A 26755-nucleotide genomic window follows, 5' to 3' on the forward strand; every position below is an offset into this window, starting at 1 on the left:
CTCCTAGAGGAAAACATAGGCAGAACACTCTTTGACATAAATCATATTAATATTTTTTGTATCTGTCTTCTAAAGTAAAGAAAATAAAAGCAAAAATAAACAAATAGGGCCTAATTAAACTCAAAAGCTTTGCACAGCAAAGGAAACCAACAAAATGAAAAGACAACCTACTGACTGGGAGGAAATATTTACAAATGATATGACTAATAAAGGATTAATATCCAACATATATATACAGTTCATACAACTCAACATCAGAAAAAAAAGTGACTTGCTTAAAAAATGTGCAGAAGACTCAAACAGATATTTCTCCAAAGAGAAAATACAGATGGTCAACAGGTACATGAAAAGATGCTCAACATCGCTAATGATCAGGGAAATGCAAATCAAAACCACAATGAGATATTACCTCACACTGGTCAGAATGGCTATCATCAAAAAGAACATAAACAACAAATGTTGTCGAGAATGTGGAGAAAAAGTAACCCTCCTACACTGTTGGGAATGTAAATTGGTGTAGCCACTGCGGAAAACACTATGGAGGTTTCTCAAAAAACTAAAAATAGAACTACCATATGACCCAGCAATTCCACTCTAGCATATATCTCTGAAAAAAACAAAAACACTAACTTGAAAAGATACATGCATCCCAATCTTCAAAGCAGTATTATTTACAATAGCCAAGATATGGAAGCAACCTAAGTGTCTATCAATGATGAATGGATAAAGAAGATGTAGTGTATATACACAATGGAATACTACTTAGCTATAAAAGTGAATGAAATGTTGCCATCAGCAGCAACATGGATGGACTTGGAGGGCATTATGTTAAGTGAAATAAGTCAGACAGAGAAGACAAATACTGTATAATATCACTTATATGTGGAATGTAAAAAGTACAACAAACTAGTGAGTATAAGAAAAAAGAAGACTCACAGATATAGAGAACAAACTAGGGGTTACCAGTGGGAAGGAGAGGAATGGTAATATAGGGGTGGGGGAGTGGGAGATACAAATTATTGGGTGTAAGATAGTCTCAAGGATGTATTGTACAACACGGGGAATATAGCCAATATTTTGTAATAACTTAAATGGAAAGTTACCTATAAAATTGTATAAAAATTTTAAAACATTTTAAATAAAAAATAAAAGGGATTAATTTTATGAAAATTCTTTGAATGCTTCGAATCATGAAGATTTAATGTGCTAACTAAATTGCAATTTTCAACTAACTTTAAAACCAAGGATCTGTCAAATAATAAGTAATCTTTGAATGTCTGTACAAGTCTTTAAAAATAAAGGTACACAATATTGTTTGCCAAACATAATTTTAATATACTCTTATTTCTTAAAATCAATAGATAAACAAAATTTGCAAATGCTTTTGGATTATCATACATATATTTATTCTTGCTCCCTCACATTTGTTAAAATAATATAAAATAGTGCTCATGGAAAAAATTAATAATAATAAAATTATTACAATATCTTTTATGCTTAAACTAATATTGAATTTTCTAAATCAGACTTTAGATAGCACAAACACTTCCTCTTTCACCTGGTAAAAGAAAGATAAACAAAAATAACTAGGTTTATCAAAAAAACTCTACATTTTAATAAAGTTAAAACAGTCATGATAGTTTTTATTTACAAAACATATTATAAAAGCTATGACAAAAGAGAATTTACCTTCCTCAGTTAGTTATACATAATTAAAATATTCCAATTTAAGTATCTTTCAACGATTGAATTTTCCAAGCTAAAAGAAGTATACTGATAATTAGGCACATATCCACCTTGTCTAAGAGCTATAAAAGCAATAGCAAAATATGAAAAACTTCAATTAACTTAGGTCTAGAGCCTCTACTAAACTTAGTGGTTTCTCATGCCATATAAATTCTTTCAGAAAAAATAAAATAACACTAACTTTAATCTAGGCACCTAACTTCTTATGATTATTTTCTCCTTCCCACTTAATGTCCACTGTTGCAAAATTTCAAACTCAGCTGCCCACACTTCTTTACCTGACAAGAAAATATTCCATGATTTCCTACCTCTATTAGGAGACTATCCATGCCCTACACGATTGTTCTAAAGACTCTCTTGAATAATTCTGGTTTAATTTTATTTGTAGTGGTTCACAAATAAAAAGTAAAACTAAAAGTTGTCATAAGATATAAATTATCATAGACTTAACCCCATAAAACATAAGCTTCTCACAGAAATTGTTCATATGACTAAATTAACTGCCCTCATCCAGATTTACCAACTAACAAAAGATAATCAAATAAATATTAAATTGATTAAATATATGCTTTTAGATTAGTCTATGACTTTGGAATTCTTTGGAAATAAAGAAGTTACTTCTATAGGAACCTCTATTTAAAAATTGATGGCAAATTAAAGAACATTTAAATGCTTTGCTGTTATGTAAGGAAATAGCTTTAGTCAAAATAAAATAAAAAGTCACTCAGAGTGCAAAGATCCAGAATCTCATAATAATGCTTTAGGTGACCATCAGGATTTTTAAAAAGCATCATTAACCAAGATAAATTAATTGCTCCTGTAATCACATTGAAACATGAGTCCTTGAAGGAATAATAAAAAAAAGCTAATGTTAATTGTTAGACATATGCCCTTGATTCCAAAAATAAAAAAAGGAAATGGAAAAATTAAGATAATATAAATGTGCTTTCAAGATAGCTGACTGGTAGTACCATACCCTTTAAAATGGAGTTAGCAAAAATTCTTGATAGTACTCACAACTGAGCTACACTGGCCATGATATTAAACAAGCTAGCATTCATGAGTTAATTTTAGAAATATTATGAGGATGTCACCAATACACATTCAACCTGTCAACAGTAAAATCCTGATAAAACTATGAGAAATAGACAGTTTCCAAAACTTCTGTGGCTCTCTGAACACCTCCAAACAGGCTTTACACAAATACCTCTCGAAATGTATTTTGAATATATTCTTGTTATTGTTTGTTTATTGTCAAGTTGGATTGAAGTGTTTTCTTACTGAAAAGCTACAGCACTAACTGTAGCAAGAAAAAAAGCTTGCTTTCATTTTTCCAACCTGATGAATTCCCGCTTCTTCTCTAGTGACAGAAGCACTCATTTTACTGATGTTATTAACAAACTCTGTAAATTTCTACCTTTTACTGAGAAACTTCATTATCTTTATTATCCACAGTCCTCAGGAAATGTAGAGAGAATTATTGAAATCCTAAAACTAAAATTAGCAAAGCTCTCAGAAACCCTTATACCTTCAAGGCCCAAAATATTGGTATTAGTCTTATGATAATAAGACCAAATCTCCCTAGGACCCATAGGTCATCTCCTACTGAGTTAATAGCAGATTCTCATGCATTTGGGAATTTCACTTACAATTGGAGATTCTACCATATTACAGGCCTGTGTGATTAAATATTGATACAATACTTCCAGCTTTATCACCAATGGGTACAAGGTACATTTACCAAATACCCACCTAAACAGCCTCTGCAAAATCTACAATCTTGAGATTTGGTCTTTTGAAATAGACAACAGAAAAACTAGTTTGAACCTAGTTGGAAAAGACCTTACCAGGTACTGCATAACAGTAAAACTCTAAGGTGTTGATACTTTGATTTATGTTTCTCAATTTTAAAAATATATATCATTTCTTCATGGCTGCTAGAATATTTATTCCATTGAAATATATTAAACTGAGAATTCTTAGGTATCCTCCAGGAGTCTGTGACTACAGAAGTGGATAATTTCTACCCAAGGCAATGCAACAAGACTGATTTTTTTTTTTTATCACTCTCCTGAATTTTTGCTTTACTGTCAATCTTACTCTCCCTTATCTCCATCCTGTTATCTTTGACACCATTTGGAAGGAAAAACAAAACTCTCCTGTATGTTTTTCCAGACTATAGCTACTCTGAATGTAACCAATTGCTGGATATGACCATCTTTCCCCTGACCTTTCATATATATATTTCATATATGTATGAAATCATATATATATATATATATTCACACATACACATACACAAACACACACATATAAATACATGCATATACAGAGAGAGAGAGAGAGAGAGAGAGAGAGAGAGATAGAGACATCGAGAGAGAGATTATAGCAAACATTTCTGGTTGCACTGACATAATTCAGGACAAACAAATAAGCCCATGATTAGCTAGGCCTCTAAAATAGACTAAGCTGTACTCATTGACTGAATTTTACAATATAGGTCTTTGACTTCAAGAATGATTTAAAGACTAACAATCAATTTGTTTCTGAAAACTTCTTGTGCAACAGTTGGCCTGGATCCTGTCCAGAGACTTAAATGCTACTGATCAGTGCTTGTTACATCATAGAATTCAACTCACTCTGAAACAAATAGAGCAGGAGAAACTAACTTGAGCCAGCTTACAAACTATATCCTTTTTAAATAACCTCTGATCAGCAAAATCTCAACAATGATGAAAACCTGGATATCATAGATTAATCTTCTGTGTCCTGACTTTGCTTGCCCTTGGCCAAAAGGGAGCACTGAAAAAGGGAAAGGCAGCCCCTGACATACAAGACTGGCCTGTTATACTATCAGATAGGCTATGGTGCTCTTCTGTTGAACATGAACACTTTCACAGATCATCAACATTAGATAAGACCATTCTGTGACCATGATTGATCAAGACAAAAACAAGACCACACCACAATCAGATCTAAACACAGATAAAAACATGAAAATGATCAAAGCCACAAAAATAACCAAACATCATTCTATACTGGCTAATATGAGTGACTGCTACTCCTTTATCAATTATATCCTTAGCCTCACTCTAGGCTTCTAACTTTCCAGACAAGATTTATTAGGATATCCAAACATAGAATTGTCCCCACTTTCTGACAGTAACCAATCTAGAGTGCACCACAACTTAAGATCCTCCCCCAAATTACACAAATTAAGCCCAAATTCTACAGTAAGTTCTCCTTACACCTTCTTACTGAGACAGTTCCCCGTGTTGTGTATTATCTCTTTAATGAGAAATAAACCCAACTTGTTCAACTGCAAGTATGTTCTTAGTAGTCTATGGCTAGAGATAATTTATACTCAAAAGCATTACTGAGAGAGATCAGAGAAGACCAAAATAAATGGAGGGATATATTATTTTAATGGACTGGAAGACAATGTTTTTAAGATACTGATTCTCCCTAAATTGAGAAGTCACAATCAAAATTTCAAGGCTTTAGTGTGAACATTGAGAATGCTATTCTAGAATTCATATAGAGATGAGTGGGGCATGAATAGTGGAGGCAATCTTGAAAAAGAAAAAACCTGGAAGACCAACATTACCAGATATCAATATCTATTAGAAAATTAAAACAAGACAGTGTAATATTGTTGCAAAGAAAAACAACCTGACCAATGGAACATAACTGAATATCCAGAAACCAGTCCACACATGTATGATCACATGATTTATGGCAAATGTGACACTGCAGTGGCATAATGAAATCATGACTTTTTTCAATAATGGTGCTTGGTCAACTGAAGAGTGTATTGGTATTTTACCATTTACCATATGGTAAAAAAAGAAATGAATTATGATCATTTACCTCATAACATACTCAAAAATAAATTCCAAAGGGGAGGGTTTAAGATGGTGGTATATGAAGATCCTGAACTCACTTCCTCAAAAAGGCACAACAAATCTACAACTACATATGAAATAATTTTCTCTGAAAGGAACCTGAAAACTGGATGAACAGAGTCTGCACAACAATGGGTAAAAGGACAGTATGGAAATGGGTAGGAGAAACAGCTATACAGTCATGCCAAGGAAAAAACACCCCAGGCACAGCAATCCACAATTGGGAAGGATCACAAAGGTGTGGTTATTTTCCCAGAGGAGCAAGGGATTTGAACTGCACATTAGGCATCCCAATCTTTAGATTTTGCACGGGAGAGATAAGCCCTCAAAACACCTGGCTTTAAAAAACAATGGGGAATACATCCAGAAAAAATATAGAATTACAGAAACAGAAAACCCACTCTAAAAAGGCTCACACACAGAGTCACTTGACCTGAAAACCAGTGCAAAAACACTAGATTGAAAAGCACACGGACCACAGGTGAAACAGACCCACCTACTAATCTTGAACCATCTACCAGAGAGGCAGGAAACAGTTGGGATGCTCCCTGGGGCACTGAGACACTGGTAGGAGTGTCTCATTTTTATGATCTCAGGCTACCTTTCTTATAACAGCCCTGATGGACTCCATTTTGGAAATATTCATCTAACCTGTTAGCAGCAGTAGGCATATCCTGCCGAAAGCCCCACTTACCCCTAAACCTCTTTCAAGCCTAAGAGCTGGCCAGAACCTACAGCCATTCTGGGAGCCAACCCTGCCCACCAGAATGCCATGGCACCAACTTTGGCCCAGCCACAAAAGGAGGTTCATGTAGCCCACATAGGGAACACCCTTTGAATGCCCAGTTCCGGTGGTCAGGCACATTGGACTTCTGAGCCTCACAGGACATCACCAGCATAAAGGCGCTCCTTCAAAACTGGGAAAGGTAGCTGATTTACCTAATACATAAAAACAATAAAAAAATTAACAAAATGAGAGACAAAGAAATATTTTCCAATCAAAAGAACAAGTCAAAATTTCAGGAAGAAGAATAAACAAAAGGGATATGAACAATCCACCTGATAGAGTTCAAAGTAATGGTAATAAAAATGTCCACCAAACTCAGGAGAAGAATGGACAAACACAGTGAGAAATTCAACAAAGAGACAGAAAATATAAGATAATACCAAACATAAGTCATAACTGAACTGAAAAATACAAAAGGGGTTCAACAGCAAATGGGATGAGGCAGAAAAATGAAACAGTGAGCTGGAAGAAAAAGCAATGGAACTCATCCAGATAGAGCAGCAAAATGAAAAAAAAAAAAAGAATTTTAAAAAGTGAAGATACCATAAGGGACCTTTGGGACAACAGCAAGCAGAATAGCATTCGCATTAAGGGGGTCCTAGAAGGAGAAGAGAGAGAGAAAGGGACAGAAAACTTATTTGAATACATAATGGCTAAAACTTCCCTAACCTAGGGAAGGAAACAGACATCCAGATTCAGGAAGCACAGAGAGTCCCACACAAGATGAACCCAAAGAGATCCATACCAAGGTATATTATAATTAAAATGGCAAAAGTTTAAGAGAGAATCTTAAAGGCACCAAGAGAAAAAACTAATCACATACAAAGGAAACCCCCTAAGACTATCACCTGATTTTTCATCAGAAACTTTACAGGCCAGAAGGGAATGACAGGATATATCTGAAGTGCTGAAAAGAAAATACTTATAAGTTAGAATACTCTATCTGTCAAGGTTATTATTCATAACTGAAGGATAGATAAAGAGTTTCCCAGGTGAGCAAAAACTGAAGTTTATTACCACTAAACTAGCCTTAAAAGAAATGATAAAGGGACTTATTTAAACTGAAAAGAAATGGTACAAATAAATGATAAGAAAACATATGAAAGTAAAAATCTCACTGGAAAAGGTAAATATATAATATAGTGAATCAATCACTTATAAAGCAAGCATGAAGATTAAAAGGCAAGAGTAGTAAGATCAACTAAAATTACAATAATTAGTTAAGGGATGCATAAAGTAAAAAAGAAGTACAATGTGTCATTAAAAGCATAAAACATGGGAGGGAAAAAAGCTTTGAAAGGTGTTCAAATTTAAATTGCTGCCAGCTTTAAAGAGACTGCTATGTACATAGGATGTTATATGTGAACCTCATGGAAACCACAAGGGAAAAACTTATAGTAAATGCACAAAAGAAAATGATAAAGGAATCTAAACATTGCTAAAGAAAATCACCAAAATGCAAGAGACAAGAGAAAGAGAAGAAGAAAGAGACAGAAAGGAACCACAAAATAGCCAGAAAACAACAAACAAAATGGCAATAAATACAAGCCTATCAATAATTACTTTTAATGTAGATGGAATAAATTCACTAATCAAAAGACATACACAGGGAAATATATACAAGATCTTGTGGTAGCTCATGCTGAAGAAGAATGTGACAATGAATATATGTATGTTCATTTATAACTGAAAAATTGTGCTCTACACTGGAAATTGACACAACATTGTAAACTGACTATAACTCAATAAAATAAAATTTAAAAGAAACACATACAGTGGTTGAATGGTTAAATAAAAGATCCATCTATATGTTCCCTACAAGAGACTCACTTCAGAAATAAGAACACACAGACTGAAGACAAAAGGATAGAAAAATATTTCATGTAATTGAAAATGAAAAGAAAGCTGAAGTGGTCTTACAGAATAGACTTTAAAACAAAGAATGGAATAAAAAACAAAAAAGGGCATTACATAATGATAAAGGGGTCAATACAGCAAGAATATATAACATTTATAAATGTATATGCATCCAACACAGGAGCACTTACATAGATAAAGCAAATATTAATGGACTTAAAAGGAGAAATTGAAATCATTATAATAATAGTAAGGAACTTTAACACTCCACTTACATCAATGGATAGATCATACAGACAGAAAATCAGTAAGGGAACAGTGGACTTAGACAATACATTAGACAGGATAAACTTAATATTTAGAAAATGTTCCATCAAAAAGCACTAGAATGCACATTATTTTCAAAGTCAACATGGAACATTCTCTAGGTTAGATCATATTTTGGTCACAAAACAAATCTCAATAAATTAAAAAAGATCAAAATCACATCAAGCATCTTCTCCAACCACAATGGCATGAAACTAGAAATCAATCACAAGAAAAAAATGGGAAAACCACAAAAATGTGAATATTAAACAACATGCTACTGCACAACAAATGGACCATCAAAGAAATCAAAGTAGAAATTTAAAAATACCTAGAGACAAATAGGAACAGAAATACACCAAAATCTATGGGATGCAGCAAAAGCAGTTCTGAAAGGGAAGTTAACAGCAATACAGGCCTACCTCAAAAAAGAAGAAAAATCCCAAATACACAATCTAACTTTACACCTAAAGGAGCTAGGAAAAGAACAAATGTGTGTGTGTATACACACACACACACACACACATACATACACACACACAACACACACACACACACACATATATATCTCCACTCATATATGTGACTGGGATATTATGCTGTACACCAGAAACTGATACATTGTAACTGACTACACTTCAATTTAAAAAAAGAACAAATAAAGCCCAAAGTCAGTAGAAAGAAGGAAATAATGAAGATCAGAGCAGAAATAAGTGAAATGGACTCTTAAAAAGCAATAGAAAAGATCAATGATATAACTAGTTCTTTGAAAAGATAAACAAAATTGACATGCCATTAGCTAGACTAAGCAAGAAAAAAAAGATAGAGGATTCAAATAAATAAAATCAGAAATGAAAAAGGAAAAATTACAACTGATAACACAGAAATACAAAGGGTCATAAGGGACTACTATGAACAAATTATATACCAACTAATTAGACAACCTAGAAAAAGTGGATAAATTTTAAAAAACTTCCATTCATTCAAAGAGAACTTTAAGATAGTGCAAAGGCAACTTATATATTAGAGAAGATATCTGCAATACACATATTTGACAATAAACTTGTAGCTATAAAATATAAAAACTCTACAAATCAACAAGAAAAGACTGATAAACTAGTAGAAAAAATGGGTAAAACACTTGGACAGGTAATTACAAAAAAGGATATCCAAATGGCTGATAAATATGTGAAATGGAGCTCAATTTCCTTTGTCATCAGTGAAAAGTATATCAAAACCACAATGCTATGCCACTATACTACCCATCAAAATAGTTATAATGGAAAAGAAAATACTAAATGTTGGTGAAGATGTGGAGAAACCAGAACACTCATTCCCTGCTCATGGGAGTTTAAACTGGCATAGCTGCTTCAGGAAACTCTTAGTCAGAAGCTGAATATATGCATAACCTACAATCCAGCAATGGTATTCTTGGGTACCCAATGGAAATGCATGCAAAAGTTCATGAAAAGACATGTGCCAGAATAATCACAGTAGCACTATTTATCAAAAAAACTGGAAATTACTCAAATGCCCATCAACAGTAGAATGGAATTTTAAAGTTCTGATATGGTCATAAAACAAATTACCATGTAGCAATGAAAATGAATGATTGAAAGCTACGAGCAATAATATTAACGCATCTCACAAATATATTGAATGAAAGAAGCTAGACACACACAAAAATTTTACTGCATGTTTCCAATTACATAGAGTTCAAAAATATGCAGAATGAATCTATGGTGTTAATACTTAGGTGGTTACTCTTGGGTGTTCTAATGCATGGAAGAAGGTGAAAGGATGGGCCTCTGCTTGGTGATATTATTCTGTTTGTTAACTGGTTGTTGGTTATGCAAATACATCCAATTTGTGAAAATTCATTGATCTGAATACTTACAACTTATGAAATTTTCTATAGAAATGTTGTATTTCAAAAAAAAGTAGGGGAAAAAGAGTAGACTTGGAATGACATATGCTAAAATGCTAACAGTAAATATCTCTGGTTGGTGGAAACATGAATAATTTTTGAAAAAAAATTTTACGTGTTCTTGTATCTTCCAACTTAATGACAATGATCAGGTCTTATTTAGCTCTGAATAAAAATATTATTGTTTAAAAATAAATAGAGTGATAATTATAATTTTAAAAATTGGGGGTACAGTTACCACAATGTTATACACATACAGCATCATCCAGGAATGAAAATTTTTTCCTTTTATTTTCTTTAAATTGAAGTATAGTTGACATACAATATTGTATTAGTTCCAGGTGTACAACATAGTGATTCAACATTTATATACATTAGAAATTGATCACCACAATAAGTCTAGTTACTATCTGTCACCACAGAAAGTTATTACAATATTATTACAATATTCCCTATGCTGTACATTACATCTCTGTGACTTCTTTATTTTGTAATTGGAAGTTTATACATCTTAATATCCTTCACCTTTTTCACACAACCTCCTATCCCCTTTCCCCTCTGGTGACCACCAGTTTATCAGGAATGAGATTTTACATATATGAGTTTTCTATGTAATTATATTATTCCTTTGAGTACTAACCCTTTTTTTTTACTGTTTTGTATTTTTGGGGATAATAATTCTGTAATATATATTTATCTGTTTTCATAAGCAGAAGTTAAATTTTCTTGATAAATCTAGGTCTTTAATAGTTGTACTATGCACTGAAAATCTTGAGGACAATTAGCACATCTAGGACTTCTTTCCCTTGCACTGAGGGCCCTAACACAACTATAGTATTTAAATTCTAATTTCAGTTTTGAATAGTTTCCATCTTCTTTCCTTTGAATGTCTACCAACTATCAGTGCTTGCTGCTGTCTTCTAGCTAACTTCTAGCATGTCCCATTTTTCTTAATTTTCTGCTTTAATGTCCATTGGCCTGGGAAAACAAATGACAACTCTGTTTGAAAAGCAGAAAGAAAGAAAGAAAGAAAGAAAGAAAGAAAGAAAGAAAGAAAGAAAGAAAGAAAGAAAGAAAGAAAGGAAGGAAGGAAGGAAGGAAGGAAGGAAGGAAGGAAGGAAGGAAGAAAGAAAGAAAGAAAGAAAGAAAGAAAGAAAGAAAGAAAGAAAGAAAGAAAGAAGCTAATATGAACAAAGAAAAAAACCCAAAATGATATAACACGGCAAACTCACTAGAATGCCTACAATTAAACAGAACGATAATATCAAGTGTAGACAAGAATATAAGCATTAGGAACTCTCATACACTACTAGTGTAAATTTGTGTAACAATTTTTAAAAACTCAAAAAAAAAAACCTCTCTGGAAATGTCTATGTAAACTGAAAACACACTAACTTATGATCCAGGAACTCCATTATAGATTTATTTCCAACATAAATGGACTCATGAACCAAAAGACAGGTACAATAAGGTCCACAGCAGCATTTTATGTAAGAACTGGAAAAAAGGTAATGCCCACCAGAAGTTGTCAGGATAAGTTGAAGTACATTGATACAATTGTAGACTACATAATAATTAAAATTAATGAATACTGCTATACACAACAAGGATACTTAACAAGAAATAGTGAGTTTTTATTGGAAAAAAAGAGCTACAAATGAGTAAATATTGTATAATTCCACTGATATTATACAAAGCTAAGAAACCAGCAAAACTTATCTGTGATGCTAGGAGTAAGAATACGGGTATCCTCTTGGGACAAATATGAGGAGAAAGATGGGAGAGGTGCCACAGGAGATTCTGAGATACTGGTAATATTGTTTCTTGATCCACATTATGGTCATAGGTGTGTTAAATATGTCATAATTTATCAAGGTTTACATTTGTGATTTATGCACTTTACTCTGTATATGTTATATCTCAGTAAAAGCACTTAATTATAAAGTTAAAATGTTTTATTAAAATTATGTTGAAGATAAACAATTTCAGGGGGAAATTACATCTGTTTTCTTTTATGACTAAAGAATTTAAAATCCTTTCTGAATCTATTCCTGGTCAGCACCTGTCTAGACAAGGTATATGGAGTCTTTCCAGGGAAGGGGCAAGACCAGGGTGAGGGATCACATCAGATTTGATCTCAATCACACCTTTGTAGCAGCTCAAAAGATTGTGCTGATTTCCACAAGATTCTCCTGATATGATCAGCATGGAAACTGAACATTTCTACCTTGTAGAACATGCACATTCATTTGTATACACATTGATCTACTTAGCCCAGCTTGACCAAATCCATGGTCCTGAACTGCCTGCTTCACTATTCTAAGCGTCTGGGATATGGTAAATGTCAAAGGTAAGTAAGTGTCTAGCCCCCACATGTGAAGCCAGTGCCCTCTGAAGGAATTCCAGGGCACAGGATAACTGAATGCAGCAGTATTCATCACCATCAAGAATTTAAGAAAGGATTTCAATTGTGGCTGCAGAAAAATGTAAATTTTTCTCCTTGCCAATTTTTCACTGTATACCCTGATGGTTGAGGGCTAGGATTTAGTCCAATTAGTTTGGTAGCACTCCCAGAAAGTGAAGCAGCAGACTCCTCTTCCTGGTCAAAGTGTTTGGATTATACCTCCCCAAACACAAGACCAAACCCCTAAATAACCATGTTCTATTCTGGTGTTTCTGTTCTCACCTTATGGAGGCCCAACTAATGAAGAAACAGAAAATTCAATCATCCCTGTCATACCACCTTCATCCTCTTCTTCAACCCATCCTAGTGCACATTGGCCCTAGCCACCCAAGGTGACCAGCTGTTAAGCAAACTTATTTTGTACTTTCATACCTTTCATACAAAAATCAGCTATCAAGCCATGAAAGACATGGAAGAAACTTAAAAGACACGTTACTAAATGAAAGAAGCCAGTCTGAAAAGGCTACAAACTGTATGATCCCAACCAAATGACATTCTGGAAAAGGCACAGCTACAGAAACAATAAAAAGATCATGATTTCCAGGGGTTTAGGGAGAGGGGGGCAGGCAGGAATTAATGGAGCACAAGGGATTTTTAGGGCAATGAAATTACTCTGTATGATACTATAGTGGTGGCTACATGTCATTATGCATTTGTCAAAACCCATAGAATGTACAACATCAAGAGTGAACCCTAATGTAAACTATGGACTTTGGTTGATAATAAATGTGTCCGTGTTGGTTCATCAATTGTACCAGATATGCCACACTGATGAGGAATTTTGAGGGTAGGGGAGTATATACATGTGGGTGGGGAGGGCTATATGTGAACTCTCTGTATTTTCTGCTCAATTCTGCTGTGAACCTGAAACAGCTCTAAAAAAAGTAAGTCTCATAATTAAAAAAAAAAAAAAAGAGTAGATGCCTCATAGCTAGGACTAAGTGATTTAATATGAGAAAAGTGAAAATACCGGAAATAGTGCCTGGTACATAGTAAGTGCTCCATAAAAGCTAGCTCTCATTATTACCATTGTTTGAACCTATCCCAGAATGTAAGCTCTACAAAGAAAGGGATAATCATTATGTTTGTCCTCTGTTGTGCCCCCTAGTACCCAACACTGTGCCTGGCATGTGACACATACTCAAGAAACGTATGTTGAGTGGGTGGATTAATTACTCGGTAAAATAATTCTCATCGTTAACATCCTCCTCCTTCTCCTCTCAGAATCCTCTTCTGCCTATTAGCTTTATACCTCACAAAAAACTTCAAGTGGAGCGTCACTAAACATCCCCCATCCCTTATCCCCTTTGCTCTACCTATGTTTGTTACCTTCCTTCTTGAATTCACTTGTCTAACAAGTTTGACTGCAGCACCAACCACTCCAAACAGCTTCTCAGGCCAGGCAGCAGTAGGGGGCGGGAGTGGGAGGGGGTGTGGCCACCACGTCGCAGAATCCGACTGCGCCTGCGTAGGCTGCGGCAAAGCCTTGAGCTCTGAGGTTTGCGGTTTTTGCTGGCTGGTGTTTGTGTAGAAGGATCGCTCCTCTCATCAGCTCTCACTTCTGATCTGCCCAGCTTCCTGGCCACTGGCTTCGGCTTTGTGCTGAGGCGCCGACACACCTACCACCCTCTCTCCGACGGATCGCTGACCTCTCCGTTCCTGTTCCTGACTTCTGGAACCATGTCTCTGGTAAGCCAGAATGCGTGCCACTGCAGCGCAGAGACCACTGCAGATTACAGCGACTTCCAGGGTGAGATGCAGGCTACTAATGCCTCCGGGTCCCCCACCTCCATGCTGGTTCCTGATGCCCTCCAGGGCCCTCAGGCACCAGTCGACCCTCAGGGTGCCAGCGCTCCCCAGGCTGCGCAGAACCCGAACGACCTCGAGGTGCTGATCGACGAGCAGTCCCGACGTTTGGGGGCGCTCAGGGTCCACGACCCTCTAGAAGACAAGTCGATTGCTTTGGTGAATTTCATGCGCATGAAAAGCCAAATTGAGGGGTCTATCCAGCAGACAGAGATGCTGGAGTTCCTCAGAGAATACTCAGATCAGTTTCCTGAGATCCTCAGACGAGCCTCAGCCCATCTGGATCAGGTCTTTGGGTTGAACCTGAGGGTTCTTGATCCTCAGGCTGACACCTACAACCTAATCAGCAAACGGGGTCACCAGACCACTGATCGGATAGCAGAATCCCTGGACATGCCAAAGGCAGGTCTCCTGGCCCTGGTCCTAGGCCACATCCTCCTGAATGGTAACCGGGCAAGAGAGGCCTCCATTTGGGACCTGCTTCTAAAGGTCGATGTGTTGGATGAGCCCCAGAGGATCAATATCCCCTTTGGAAACACAAGGAATCTCCTAACTACTGACTTTGTGCGTATGCGGTTCTTGGAGTACTGGCCAGTGTATGGCACTAATCCCCTCGAATTTGAGTTCTTGTGGGGCTCTAGAGCCCACAAGGAAATCACAAAGATGGAAGCCCTGAAGTTTGTGGCACAGGCCCATGATGAGGAGCCCTGGAGCTGGCCAGAAGAATATAATAAGGCTCTGGAAGCTGACAAAGCCAAAGAAAGAAGCCAGGCTGCTGGCTTGGAGTTCTGGTCAGAGGACACTATGAATGATAAGGCAAATGATTTGGTCCAGTTGGCCATTAATGTCACTGAGGAGCTGCTGCCTATACATCAGGATGAGCTATTGGCTCACACTGGCAAAGAGTTTGAGGATGTGTTCCCAAATATCCTCAGTCGAGCTACTCTAATCCTTGATCTGTTCTATGGGTTTTCTCTGATTGAGGTTGATACCAGTGAGCATATCTACCTCCTTGTTCAGCAACCAGAATCAGAAGAAGAGCAAATGATGCTAGAGAGCCTGGGGAGACCCACTCAAGAATATGTGATGCCAATCCTGGGTTTGATCTTCCTGATGGGCAACCGTGTCAAAGAGGCCAATGTCTGGAATTTGCTTCGGAGATACGGTGTAGATGTAGGAAGAAAGCATGCCATCACCTGCAAGCTTATGAGACAGCGCTACTTGGAATGTAGGCCACTGTCCTACTCTAATCCAGTTGAATATGAGCTTCTATGGGGTCCTCGAGCTCACCTTGAAACCACCAAAATGAAAGCCTTGGAGTACATGGCCAGGCTCTACAGAAAGCGACCACAGGACTGGCCAGAGCAATACAGGGAGGCTGTTGAAGATGAGGAAGCCAGAGCCAGATCTGAGGCAACTGCCATGTTCTTCTTTGGCCCCATGTGAAGTCTGTGGAAAATGTGTCACTTCAGTTGGGTGGCAACCATTAAAGGGGCCTGGGGAAATGGGCACTTGGGCCCTAAATCAGAAGTTGGGCAGGGTTGGGGTGGAAAGTACACATTGTGCTTGCTATTTGTGTTCCATTTCTAATAGTATTTCCTTCCTTTTAATATACCCTTGAATTGGGACCATAATCAGTGTTTATAAATGATATTGCTCATTTACCATTCCTGTCTTTTTCAATGTAAAAGTTCAGATAGCTGCATAAAATGTATTGGTAATATTTAAATCTTTGTATGATGTGGAAGAGAATATACAGTTGTTCCTTAGCCATTTGAAATAATCAGTAAAATGGTCTGGTATAGGAGTCAAGTAACAACAGTAACAACATACAACAAAAACAAATACAAAATCACTGATTTGTGGATGCTCTCTCATTGTGTCTACTGTTTTATTTAAAAAAAAAATACTGCCATTTATCTGTATTTGATTTGCAGTTCTAGACCATACTGAAAAATAAAAGCATAATGAATTAGGCTCCATGTTTAAGCACTATTTTACTCATTTATTTTAAAACGTTTATTAGGCATCTGCCATGCTCTGAGCACAGCTTTATGCTGGGAGTATAAGGGTGAAGAAGATGAAGCCAGCTACAGGGCATAAGGGGGAGGGGCTATAGAAGTAAACCAGCAATTATATTATTGCTGTGGCAAGTAGTATAATATGATCAAGGTCAGAGTGCTATGAGAGTTTACAGGAGTAACTCCCAACTAAATTTTAGGTTCTGCGAGGTGACCGGGGACCGTGAAGGGAGCGGGTGTCAAGCAATGGATGAAATAAGGAGTGGTCAAAGGTGGTGGTAGGGGAGGATAAGGTGGTATGGAGGGCTGGGGATGGGGATGAGTTAACCTTTAGTGACTTCTTTTGTGAGACCTGAGGTTGGGGAGAGGGAGGGAGGGAAGGATTGTTCATGAAGTCAGAGGCAGTACGTAAAACGGCTTCGCGGGATTTAAATGTAGCTCTGAAAGACAGTGTTGGCATTCAAGAGGGACGTGGGAGACATAAGCCTGTGGCAGAGATAACAAAGATCCACATCCTCAGAGAGTGGGTCGTGGGAATCAACAATGGTTCCCTTGAAGGCGGCTAGTCTTGGATCTTGGGTCAGACCGAACCATCCACCTGGAGGAACTCTGAATGGCAACCTCTGCCTGCGCTGTTTATTTCTGCACCCAAGCTGTTAAGGTGAGCGTTAGTATTTTGGTTCTCTCCATCCAGCCAGATCCTGGATCTCGCAGCTTCTAACCTTGCTCGCGGCTTTCCCCAAGCCCTTTAGAAAACTGACATGTAACAATTCCCGTAAGGGAGCCCTATTCAGTAATGTATGTTATACGGAACGTCTTCCTACAACGCGAGGTGGGGCGGGGAAGGAAAGAGCTGTCTATTAGTGGGGCAGGTTTTATGCTTCCTCACCTCCTAACACCCACAAGCTTTCTGCCCTTTCATCCATTTAATCACTAGGGGCTACCCCCAACTGCTACCTCTTATCAGGTGGGAGCCTTTCCTCACATTTTCGTCAGCCTCAGTAAGAGAATGACACAAAGGTCTTGCCGGGGGAGGGGACAGGAGGAGGGGAGATACACCCTTTTGGCCCCCAATTCCCGCCGCTGTGCGGAAGGCAAATCAGAGCTGCAGGTTTGGTGAAGCCACTGCGCAGGCGCACTCCGCGGTTGCCCGGGAGATAAAGCTCACTATGTCCCAGAGATCTCCTCTAACGTAGCATTCCCAGGAAAACTGAATGCTAAGAGCGGTATTTCTGGTGACAAGAAAATGAGTAACAGGAGAGCCTGAGCTAAAGGGGTTCTGGAAAATGGGATGGGGGTGATTGTGAGGCAGGAGAGTATGCAACTCAAAATCTGGGACCTTGAAATAGCATGCTGCCTCCGAGCTAAACTGAGAGTCTCTCATCCTTCAGCCTCCTTGGATCCTTAATCTGTATATCTTTGTGGGGTGGGGGAGGAGGGGCAAGCTGATTAAGGTGTCAAGTTTCTCTTGCTCTGATTTTTTTTTTTTTTTTTGGATTGGTGCAATTCCTGGATCATCAAGCACATCAGTTCTAGGGGTACCAATAGAGAGAAACCTGCCAAGGGGAAGGTGGACCATCTAGACCAACAATAATGTAAAGCTGCCAAAATTTTTAGAACTAAATTTGTGTTAGACACTTTACTAGGTTCTTCACCTTTAGCTCCAATCTTTCCACCAGTTCTCCGAGAAGCATTTTAATAGTCCTATTTGACACTATAGGAAATTGAGGCTTAAGTAGTATGTCCAAGGTCACACAGCCAGTCAGTGAGATCTGGGACTAGAGTCTAAGGCTGCCTTTGGCTACAGTTCACACTGTTTACAGTGCACAGCATCACAGGCCCCCTCCAGCCTGTGCTATGTTCTTATTTGAATGTGTTGACTCACAAAATACCTGGAAGAGCTGTATGTCAGGTTGGGAGGATCAAGAACACAGTCCTACAAAGGAGGCTGAAAGTGAGGCTGAAATTTCCCCAGGCTTTTCCTTGTTCCATCACTCAGGCTCCATGAGAGCTGTCTTGGGGAAGAATGTGTTATTTCTGTCCAATCTCCCTACTCTATCCTATGAGTCATCCCAGTTTTCCCTCTTCTGCAAGCTTCCAGCCTTATCTGCTGGCTTTCACCCAGGGAGAGTCAAACATCACCATTTCTGAGCCTCCGAAAGTGTCGGCAATGTTTTTTTGTAATCCTAAAAGAACAAGGACCTGACAGAGCTCCTGCCTTGCCCAGAGAAGCTCAGGATGCAGAAACAGAAGCGGGAAATAGCCTCTGTGTCACAAATGCCATATGTAGTTTCCCAGAAGTAACAAAAGTGAGGCTTGCACAGAGCGCATACCTGTGGTAAGGGAAAGGGTGTGATATCTCTGGCTATAGCCATTCCTTTAAAGGTCATGGGAGGCCTGAGCACTCTCCTTTCTTCACATACCAAGTTACAATTAGCACCCTTAGGAGAAACACTTAGGGGTGGAAATGAGGGTCTGGTAATCAAGACTTACAAAGGATGCTGCATGAATTACTCCAATATACAATCACCATTAAGCCTTTAGAACACCGGATCAAATACCCTTCTTATCTGTGTGAGTTAATTTGGAAAATGGTACAGTCTAAGTTCATTTGCAGACTCTTTGGACCATTGATACCCACCAAGTACTGAATTCTGGCCAAGGTGGAGCTTGCAGAGCGTGTGTTGGTTAGATTTGGGCTCATCATCCTGTATATACAATGCTAACCAGAGTCCCCTTTGATCTATGATTAGGATCCTTGCTTTGGAAAAAAACATTGAGAACACATTCATGTTCAGTTACTGAGGCCCAGGAGTGCCCTCTTTTGGAGAGGATGGGTGGTTAGGGAAGCCTTTTCCTGCCTTTCTCTTCATCAGCTTCTGTACACTCAAGATATCACAAATAAGCATTACAATCCAAGGAAAAGCTGAGCTAGACTGTCAAAAATGGACTTCAAAGCAATTCTCCCAGCTGATACCAACCCTCTGATATCAACAATCTAGGCCAGCCTGTAAGAACCCTTCAGGTTCAGACAGGGACTACAGAGTCTCCTCCCTTCCTAGAGGGTATCTCCATACAGTGAGATTTATCACTCAACAGAGTCTCTCATTCCTCCAAGAGTACTCAGCAGTGTCTCAAGGAATTGTCTGCAGGCAGGGTTTGAGACTAGTTGCATAGAAAATTGGAAAGGAATTATCAGAGTAGGCTCTGTTCCCTGAGACATTTTTGTGCTGGTCCCCATAAGAATACACTATGAGTAAAGAGGAGACAGTATATCAGAATGGTTATAAACTCTGTGTCTGAACAATGCTGGCTCTGTCACTTCCTAGCTGTGTGACCTTGGGCAAGTTACTCAACATTTCTTTCTAGACCACTCAAAGCTGTTTTCAAGAAACTGATAAAAAAAGAAAAAAGCCCAGGGTCACACATTTATCATGTGATGATGTCAGAACTATAACCCAGGCCAGTCATATCTTAGTCTAGTTGTATTTCCATCCTACATCACTGATTTTAAGACTGCTACTTGTCAGCACCTTGGTAGCTGAATTAAAAGGAATACTGGGTTCTTAGACTTACTAGTATTTGTTTTCTTTAGTAAATATTTTAGGTAAATATTAGCCCCAGGTAGTTATGAATTAGTGAGGTTTAGCTACATTAGTAATATATTCTTTGCCGACACCTATCCACAAGACACTTTTTTAGGGGCTCATGGGTGGTCTCTTTAAGTAGGCCTAAGTGACATACAAAGAATCACCCATTTTATATACCACTCAGGAAGTCCCAAACAGTGAGGATGACTTCTGCTATAAGGAGGCAGGGTTAGGAAGGGACTTGGGAGCTGAAACCTAAGGTCTAAGCAGGTCTCAAACTGCTTTTCTCCTGAGAGCACTTGGTTTGGCATGGGCTGGCCAGGGTGGAACATCTGTCCTCTGAGTGTCCACTTCTGTCGAAATACAGAAGAGAAGGAAGATGTAGAAAAGGAGGACACAAGAATGGCCATTGCTTCTGAACCTGTCCTCTGTTCAGAAGCTTCAATCTGCTTGGGCCATACCTCAGAGAAGCTTTCTTGCTGTTGAGGGCTGCAGGCTATAGGGTGCCCTGGAAAGGCTCCAGCCTAGATTTCTCTCCTTCTACAAGATAAAGAGGACTAGGAGAAGATGTTCCACTATTCCAGATAGTGAGGGAGACCAGGTGTAGAGAGCTGATTGAACACAATATTGCTCTCATTCCCCTGGATTGGGAGCAGAGTAGGGAAGAGTATAAGGCCTAGGAGGGAGGAAGTAAGGAGAGGGAGCTTTGGCCAACTGTTAACCATTTATATAATGTCTCCTCACACAAATATGGCCATGGACATCCTCATAGTTCCTAACAGGGACATGCTGAGTGACGAGAAGTTGATTACCAGATCTTACTAGGAACAAACTTGCCCCTGAGGTCAATAGCAGCATCAAAGCCTCTTGTCTAGATGGCCTTCATTGCCAACCCCATCAAGAAGGAGCCAGACCTTCCTTAGACCAATCCTCAGGTAGTTCTACCTAAGACTGTCCTGGCCCCTGAGACTCATATACAGTGGAGTTGCCCCTGGATGTCAGGCTTGTCCAAAGTTCACCTACCCAGTTCAGTTTAACAAGCAATTTCTGAATACTTGCTATATGCTGACCTTGTTATATTAGATACTGAAACACAGGAACAAATCAGATGTGGCCCCCACTTTATGTGTGTTCCAACTCTTTGTTCACATTTGAGTCTGGTCAACTATATGTCCAATCCACTGAGATTTTTTTTTCAATGTGTACCTTTTCTCATTTCTAGAATTTGTTTCTTTTTCAAATATATCTTATTTTTAAAAATAAGGACCCTGTTATTTTCTTATGGGTTCCAGTCCTCTTTTCATCTCTTTAAACATTTTAAGCAGCCTTATTTTAATGTTCTTTTTGTATGTGTCTATTATTGCTTATTTCTTTAGTTATAAATTCTGCCTTTTATTGGGTCTGCTCAGTATCTAATGGTGCTGAGTTTTTGTATGTGCTTTATAACTTGTGTCTGTGTGCTAATCTTTAGCAGGCATTACCTTCTGAGAGACTCACTCAGGCTGTTGGGGAGGAAAGGATGGAGTTACATGCAGTCTGGTGCAGCTGTTCTACTCCAGTCCTTCCAGCACAGATAGAATGTCTTTCTGAGCTTGGAGGCTCTCTGGAGCTCACCTGAAGAGAATATTTCCTGCCTCATGAAAGCCTTCTCCTGTACATATATCTTTGAGATATTTGTGTAAATCTCTGCTGCCTTTCATGACTCAGTGCTTTTACAGTTTATTCCTTTTATAAATAGTGTCATTTCAATGGGATTTTAAAAAGCAGGGGGAAAGAGGGATATAATCCCACATCTTGACCAGAACACAACTTTTATTTTAGTAGATAAAAGTTGAAGTCAATCTAAATTCTCAAAACAAATATTTTGGTTTTACCTGTTAATATAATTAGGGCCCCTCCTTTCAATGGAACAATATGAAATATTTGGAAATGATGGAGTAGAGACTATTAAATAAGAACAAATTATGTTCAATATATTGTGAAATAGAAAACTCAAGCAATGAAACAATAAATGTAGAGTCAATATTATCTTATAAAAATGTATATGTAAATAGTGGAAATATGTTTCCTTTTCAAATTGATGAATAGTGGTGTGGTAGAAAAATAAAAGTCCCTCAAAGATGTCCATGTTCTGATCTCTGAAACCTGTGAATATGTTCATTTACGTGGCAAAAGAGAGTTTTCAGGTTGACTGAATTAAGGATATTGAGATAGGGAGATTATCCTGGATTATCCAGATGGACCCAATGTTATCACAAGAGTCTTTATAAGACGATGGCAGGAGGATCAATCAGAGTTAGTAGTAGGGGATGTGACACATGAACCAAGAGATGTGAGGAAAGGATCATGAATCAAGAAATACAGGCAGCCTCTGGAAGCTGAAAAGGCAAGGATGTGGATTCTCTTCAGAGCCTCAAGAAAGAACTAGCTCTACTGACATTTTGACTTTGATTTTGGACAAATTATGAACTCCAAAACTGCAAAACAATAAGTTTTTGTTGTTTTAAGCCACTAAGTTTGTGGTAATTTGTTATAGCAGCAATAGGAAACTAATCCAAATGCTTACCACATGTAGAGAAATTTAAGTGTCTAATTTTGCTTGAAAAGAAATTAACATTCAGATAAATAAGATAGATAAAACACAATGTTTAAAGCAGCTGAATCTGTCCATAACAATGAGACTTTGGCGCCAGCTTATGACTGTAAAAAAAATTTAAGTATTGCAATATCCATGTAGGGGAATACAAAAGGGAAACAGATGCAAGTACTTACATGTCTCACAGGTGATAGTGGGTTATGTAGGGCTATGTTAAATACTACATAAACATTTTAAGGAAATATTTGTGTCCTGGTACACTGCAGTTTCATTTGTAAGAATGAAATTTGAGAAAACATTCTTGGATGAGATTTTATATTTGGTTTGAAGGAAATGAGGAAGAACACCAACTAAAACCAACTAAAAACACCACCTAAATCTTCAATAATATTTGATTGGTGAGGAAAATAAAGGTCTGTGTACGGAATGGAATAGAATACAGACATCAGAAATTATGATGTACAATAATAGTTAATAACAAGAAAGTTAGTTTAGGAAATAATATTAACAGTATGACTCAATTTCTGTGGAATAAAAAAGGACTGTTTCTCCAGCCACATTATAATCTTATTCATCTTTGGTTAGTGGTTTTACAAGTGCTTTCCACTTTTGTATATATTCTAATATGCATTTCTTAATTTTCCACAGTGGAATTACATTTGTTCTAATAAACTGAAGAAAACACTAAAGGCACACTGTGCTGACCTCTTTCTTTTGAAAAGTGAAAAAAGGATTTTAATGTTTTGAATGAGGGTTGTGTGGAGGAAACAATCTCTTGTGCTGTGGGTGGGAGCATACATATGAACAGCCCCTTTGTGGAGGGTCTTTGGGCAGCAAAAACACTTAGGAAGGTTTCCTCACGAAATAATCCAACAGATAAACATATATCTGGCTACATGGAGTCCATAGAAATATTGATTGAATAGGCTAAAATTTGAAATGATTTTAAAACCAAAAATTAGTTACAGATAATAGGATTTGTTAATTAAATTGAATAGAATTCTGACACTGAACAGGAAGGGGCAGAAAAATATTTAAAGGCACATATTTTCTCAGATTCCACATATAAGTGGAATCTAGAAATTGAGACAAATAAAAAAATAAAATAAATAAAAAATGGGACAAATGAACTTATTTACAAAACAGAAACAGACCCACATACATAGAAAACAAACTTATGGTTACCAAAGGGGAAGAGATAAATTAGGAGTTTGGGATTAGCAGATATAAACTACTATGTATAAAATAAATAACAAAGTCCTACAGTATAGCACAGGGAACTATAGTCAGTATCTTGTAATAACTTATAATGAAAAAGAATATGAAAAAGAGTATGTCTATATATATGCATGACTGAATAACCTTGTTGTACATCAGAAACTAACACAACATTGTAAATCAACTATACTTCAAAAAAAGACACATAAATGTTGAAGATTTACCATTTTGTGATAAAAGCAAATATTTGGTATATTTTTATAAAAATAAGGCTATATACACAAAGTTCATACAATGGAAAGGAATGCTTTCAAATTAAGTTTTGGTCACATCTCTGTGTTGTGTGGAATTCTGGTCATTTTTATATCTTCTTATCCTGATTTATTATGTATCTACAACAAAGTATTGGCTCTTGTGTAATAATATTTTTAAAGCCTGAACAAAACAATAAGAACCAAGTAGTTTTAGTTAATTAAATGATCAAAGAGCCAATGTAATTAAAGATACTCAATGGAGGCATTCATGTGGGCACTGTATCACATTACCCATGGGACCCTATACTGGAGCAACTTCAATGAAAACCAAAAGGCAACATTTCATTCAAAGCTCTGAAATATACAGGCACTTTCACAGTGCCACTTAACCTTGTGAAATCTTTGCCTTGTAAGTAATTCCAGATATCAGCACAAATTTAAACACAAAGATGTTCTATTCACTATCCCCTATTTAAATTGGGAACAATTTGAATCACCTTGAATATTCAACAATAATGGAGAAGGCTGAGAAAGTAGGAATTGGTCATGGGAATTTAAGGTATTACAAACATTGCAAATTATGTCATAGAAGAATATTTAAAGACATGGAAAATTGAACAGTATGATTTTTAAACATTTTGTTTTGAAGTAATTACTGTTACACAGGAAGTTGCAGAGGTAGTACAGAGATATTCTGTGTACTCTTCACCCAATATTTCCCAGTGATTACTACTTAAGTATATATAGTACAATATCAAAACCAGGGAACTGACATGGATATAAATGTATGCACATAGTTCTATGTATTTTATTATGTGTAACCATCATCACACACAAGATACAGAACTATTCCATCCTAACAAGTTTCCTTCTTACTACTCCTTTATAGTCAACACTACCCGCTACACATTGTTGCTATCCTTTATTCCATGTAACCACTGATCTGTTTTCCATCTCTATAATTTTGTCATCTGAAGTAGGTTATATAAATGGAATCATATAGCATGTAAATTTTTGAAATTGGCTTCTCAACTCAGAATAATGCTCTTGAGATCCATCCAGGTTGTTGCAAGTATCAACAGTTTGTCCATTTTTACAGCTGTGGAGTATTCCATGGTATGAATGTACCACAGCTGGTTTAACCACTCACGTATTGGAGGACATTTGGGTTGTTTCCAGTTTTTCACCATTATAAATAAAGGTGATGTGAAAAAAATTGAGGAAAATACCCTTGATTATTTTCTGAAATTTTTTTTTAAATCATGAATGGCTGTTGCATTTTGTGAAATACTCTTTCTACATTTGGTCATATGATTTTTCTATTTAGCCTGTTAATATAGTGGATTACATTCACTGATTTTCAAATATTGAACAGAACTTACATCCGTGGAATGAACTCCACTTAGTCATGGTGTATAATTTTTGTGTGTGTACATGTGTCACTTAATTCTATTTGCCAATATTTTGTTAAGAATTTTTATATCTATATTCATGAGTGATATTGCTGTGTCATATTTTCTTTTTATACTTTATATGTTGAGATTTGGTGTTATGGCAATATTGAGTTTGATAGGAAACTGAGAACTGGTTCCTCCTCCTTTATTTTCTGGAAGTGATTGTGTAAAACTGATATAAATTGTTATTCAAATATTTTGGAAAATTCTCCAGTGATGCCACCTAGACCTGGAGTTTTCGTCTTTGGAAATTCTTAACAAATAAAATTACCTAATACTGATAGGGCTATTCAAAGTACTTATCTCAAATTGGGTTAGTTGTGGTCTTTTCTGCTTTTTGTTTTTTCCTAAGTTGTAAAATTTATGTATTTAAAGTTCTTTGTAGTGTTCCCTTGTTATCCTTTTCATATCTGCAGGGTGTGTAGTGATATCCATTGTTTCATTCCTGATATTTTGGGTCTTCCACTTTTTTCTTGCTATATTTTTACCAAATTTATTAATTTCTTTAAAGAATTAGCTTTTTATTTTACTGTTTTTCTCTATTGATGTTCTGTTTTTAACCATGGATTCTTTTGAAGCTTATCTTTAAATTCTGGGCATTTAGATTGCCTCTTTTCTTTCTGTTGTTGATATCTAGTTTGCTTCCTTGTGTTCAGAAAACACACTGTGTATGATTTCAATATTGAAAATTTGTTGAGGTTTGTTATATGGCTCAGGACATGGTCTATCTCATATATTCTGCTGGTGTTGAAAAGAGTGTGTATTCTGCTCTTGATGGGAAGAGTGTTCTCTAAATGTCAAGAAGATCCTGTTGATTGATAATG

General features: G+C 37.0%; 2 protein-coding genes across 10 annotated transcripts in view; one reads left to right on the forward strand and one right to left on the reverse strand.

Annotated features, from left to right (window-relative positions):
* ZDHHC15 (zDHHC palmitoyltransferase 15) overlaps nt 1-26755 on the reverse strand; it is a 383378-nt gene that overhangs the window by 254034 nt on the left and 102589 nt on the right. The window lies entirely within an intron of this gene.
* MAGEE2 (MAGE family member E2) lies at nt 14477-16775 on the forward strand. The gene has a single exon (XM_010964133.3). It carries the CDS (start codon nt 14673-14675, stop codon nt 16242-16244), a length of 1572 nt encoding a protein of 523 aa, XP_010962435.2. The 5' UTR covers nt 14477-14672; the 3' UTR covers nt 16245-16775.

Source organism: Camelus bactrianus, chromosome X, assembly GCF_048773025.1.
Source record: "Camelus bactrianus isolate YW-2024 breed Bactrian camel chromosome X, ASM4877302v1, whole genome shotgun sequence".
Taxonomy (NCBI): Eukaryota; Metazoa; Chordata; class Mammalia; order Artiodactyla; family Camelidae; genus Camelus; species Camelus bactrianus.

What these genes read in the sequence shown, in the direction of transcription:
- MAGEE2 (XM_010964133.3), top strand. Translation starts at nt 14,673, where the DNA reads ATGTCTCTGGTAAGCCAGAATGCGTGCCACTGCAGCGCAGAGACCACT.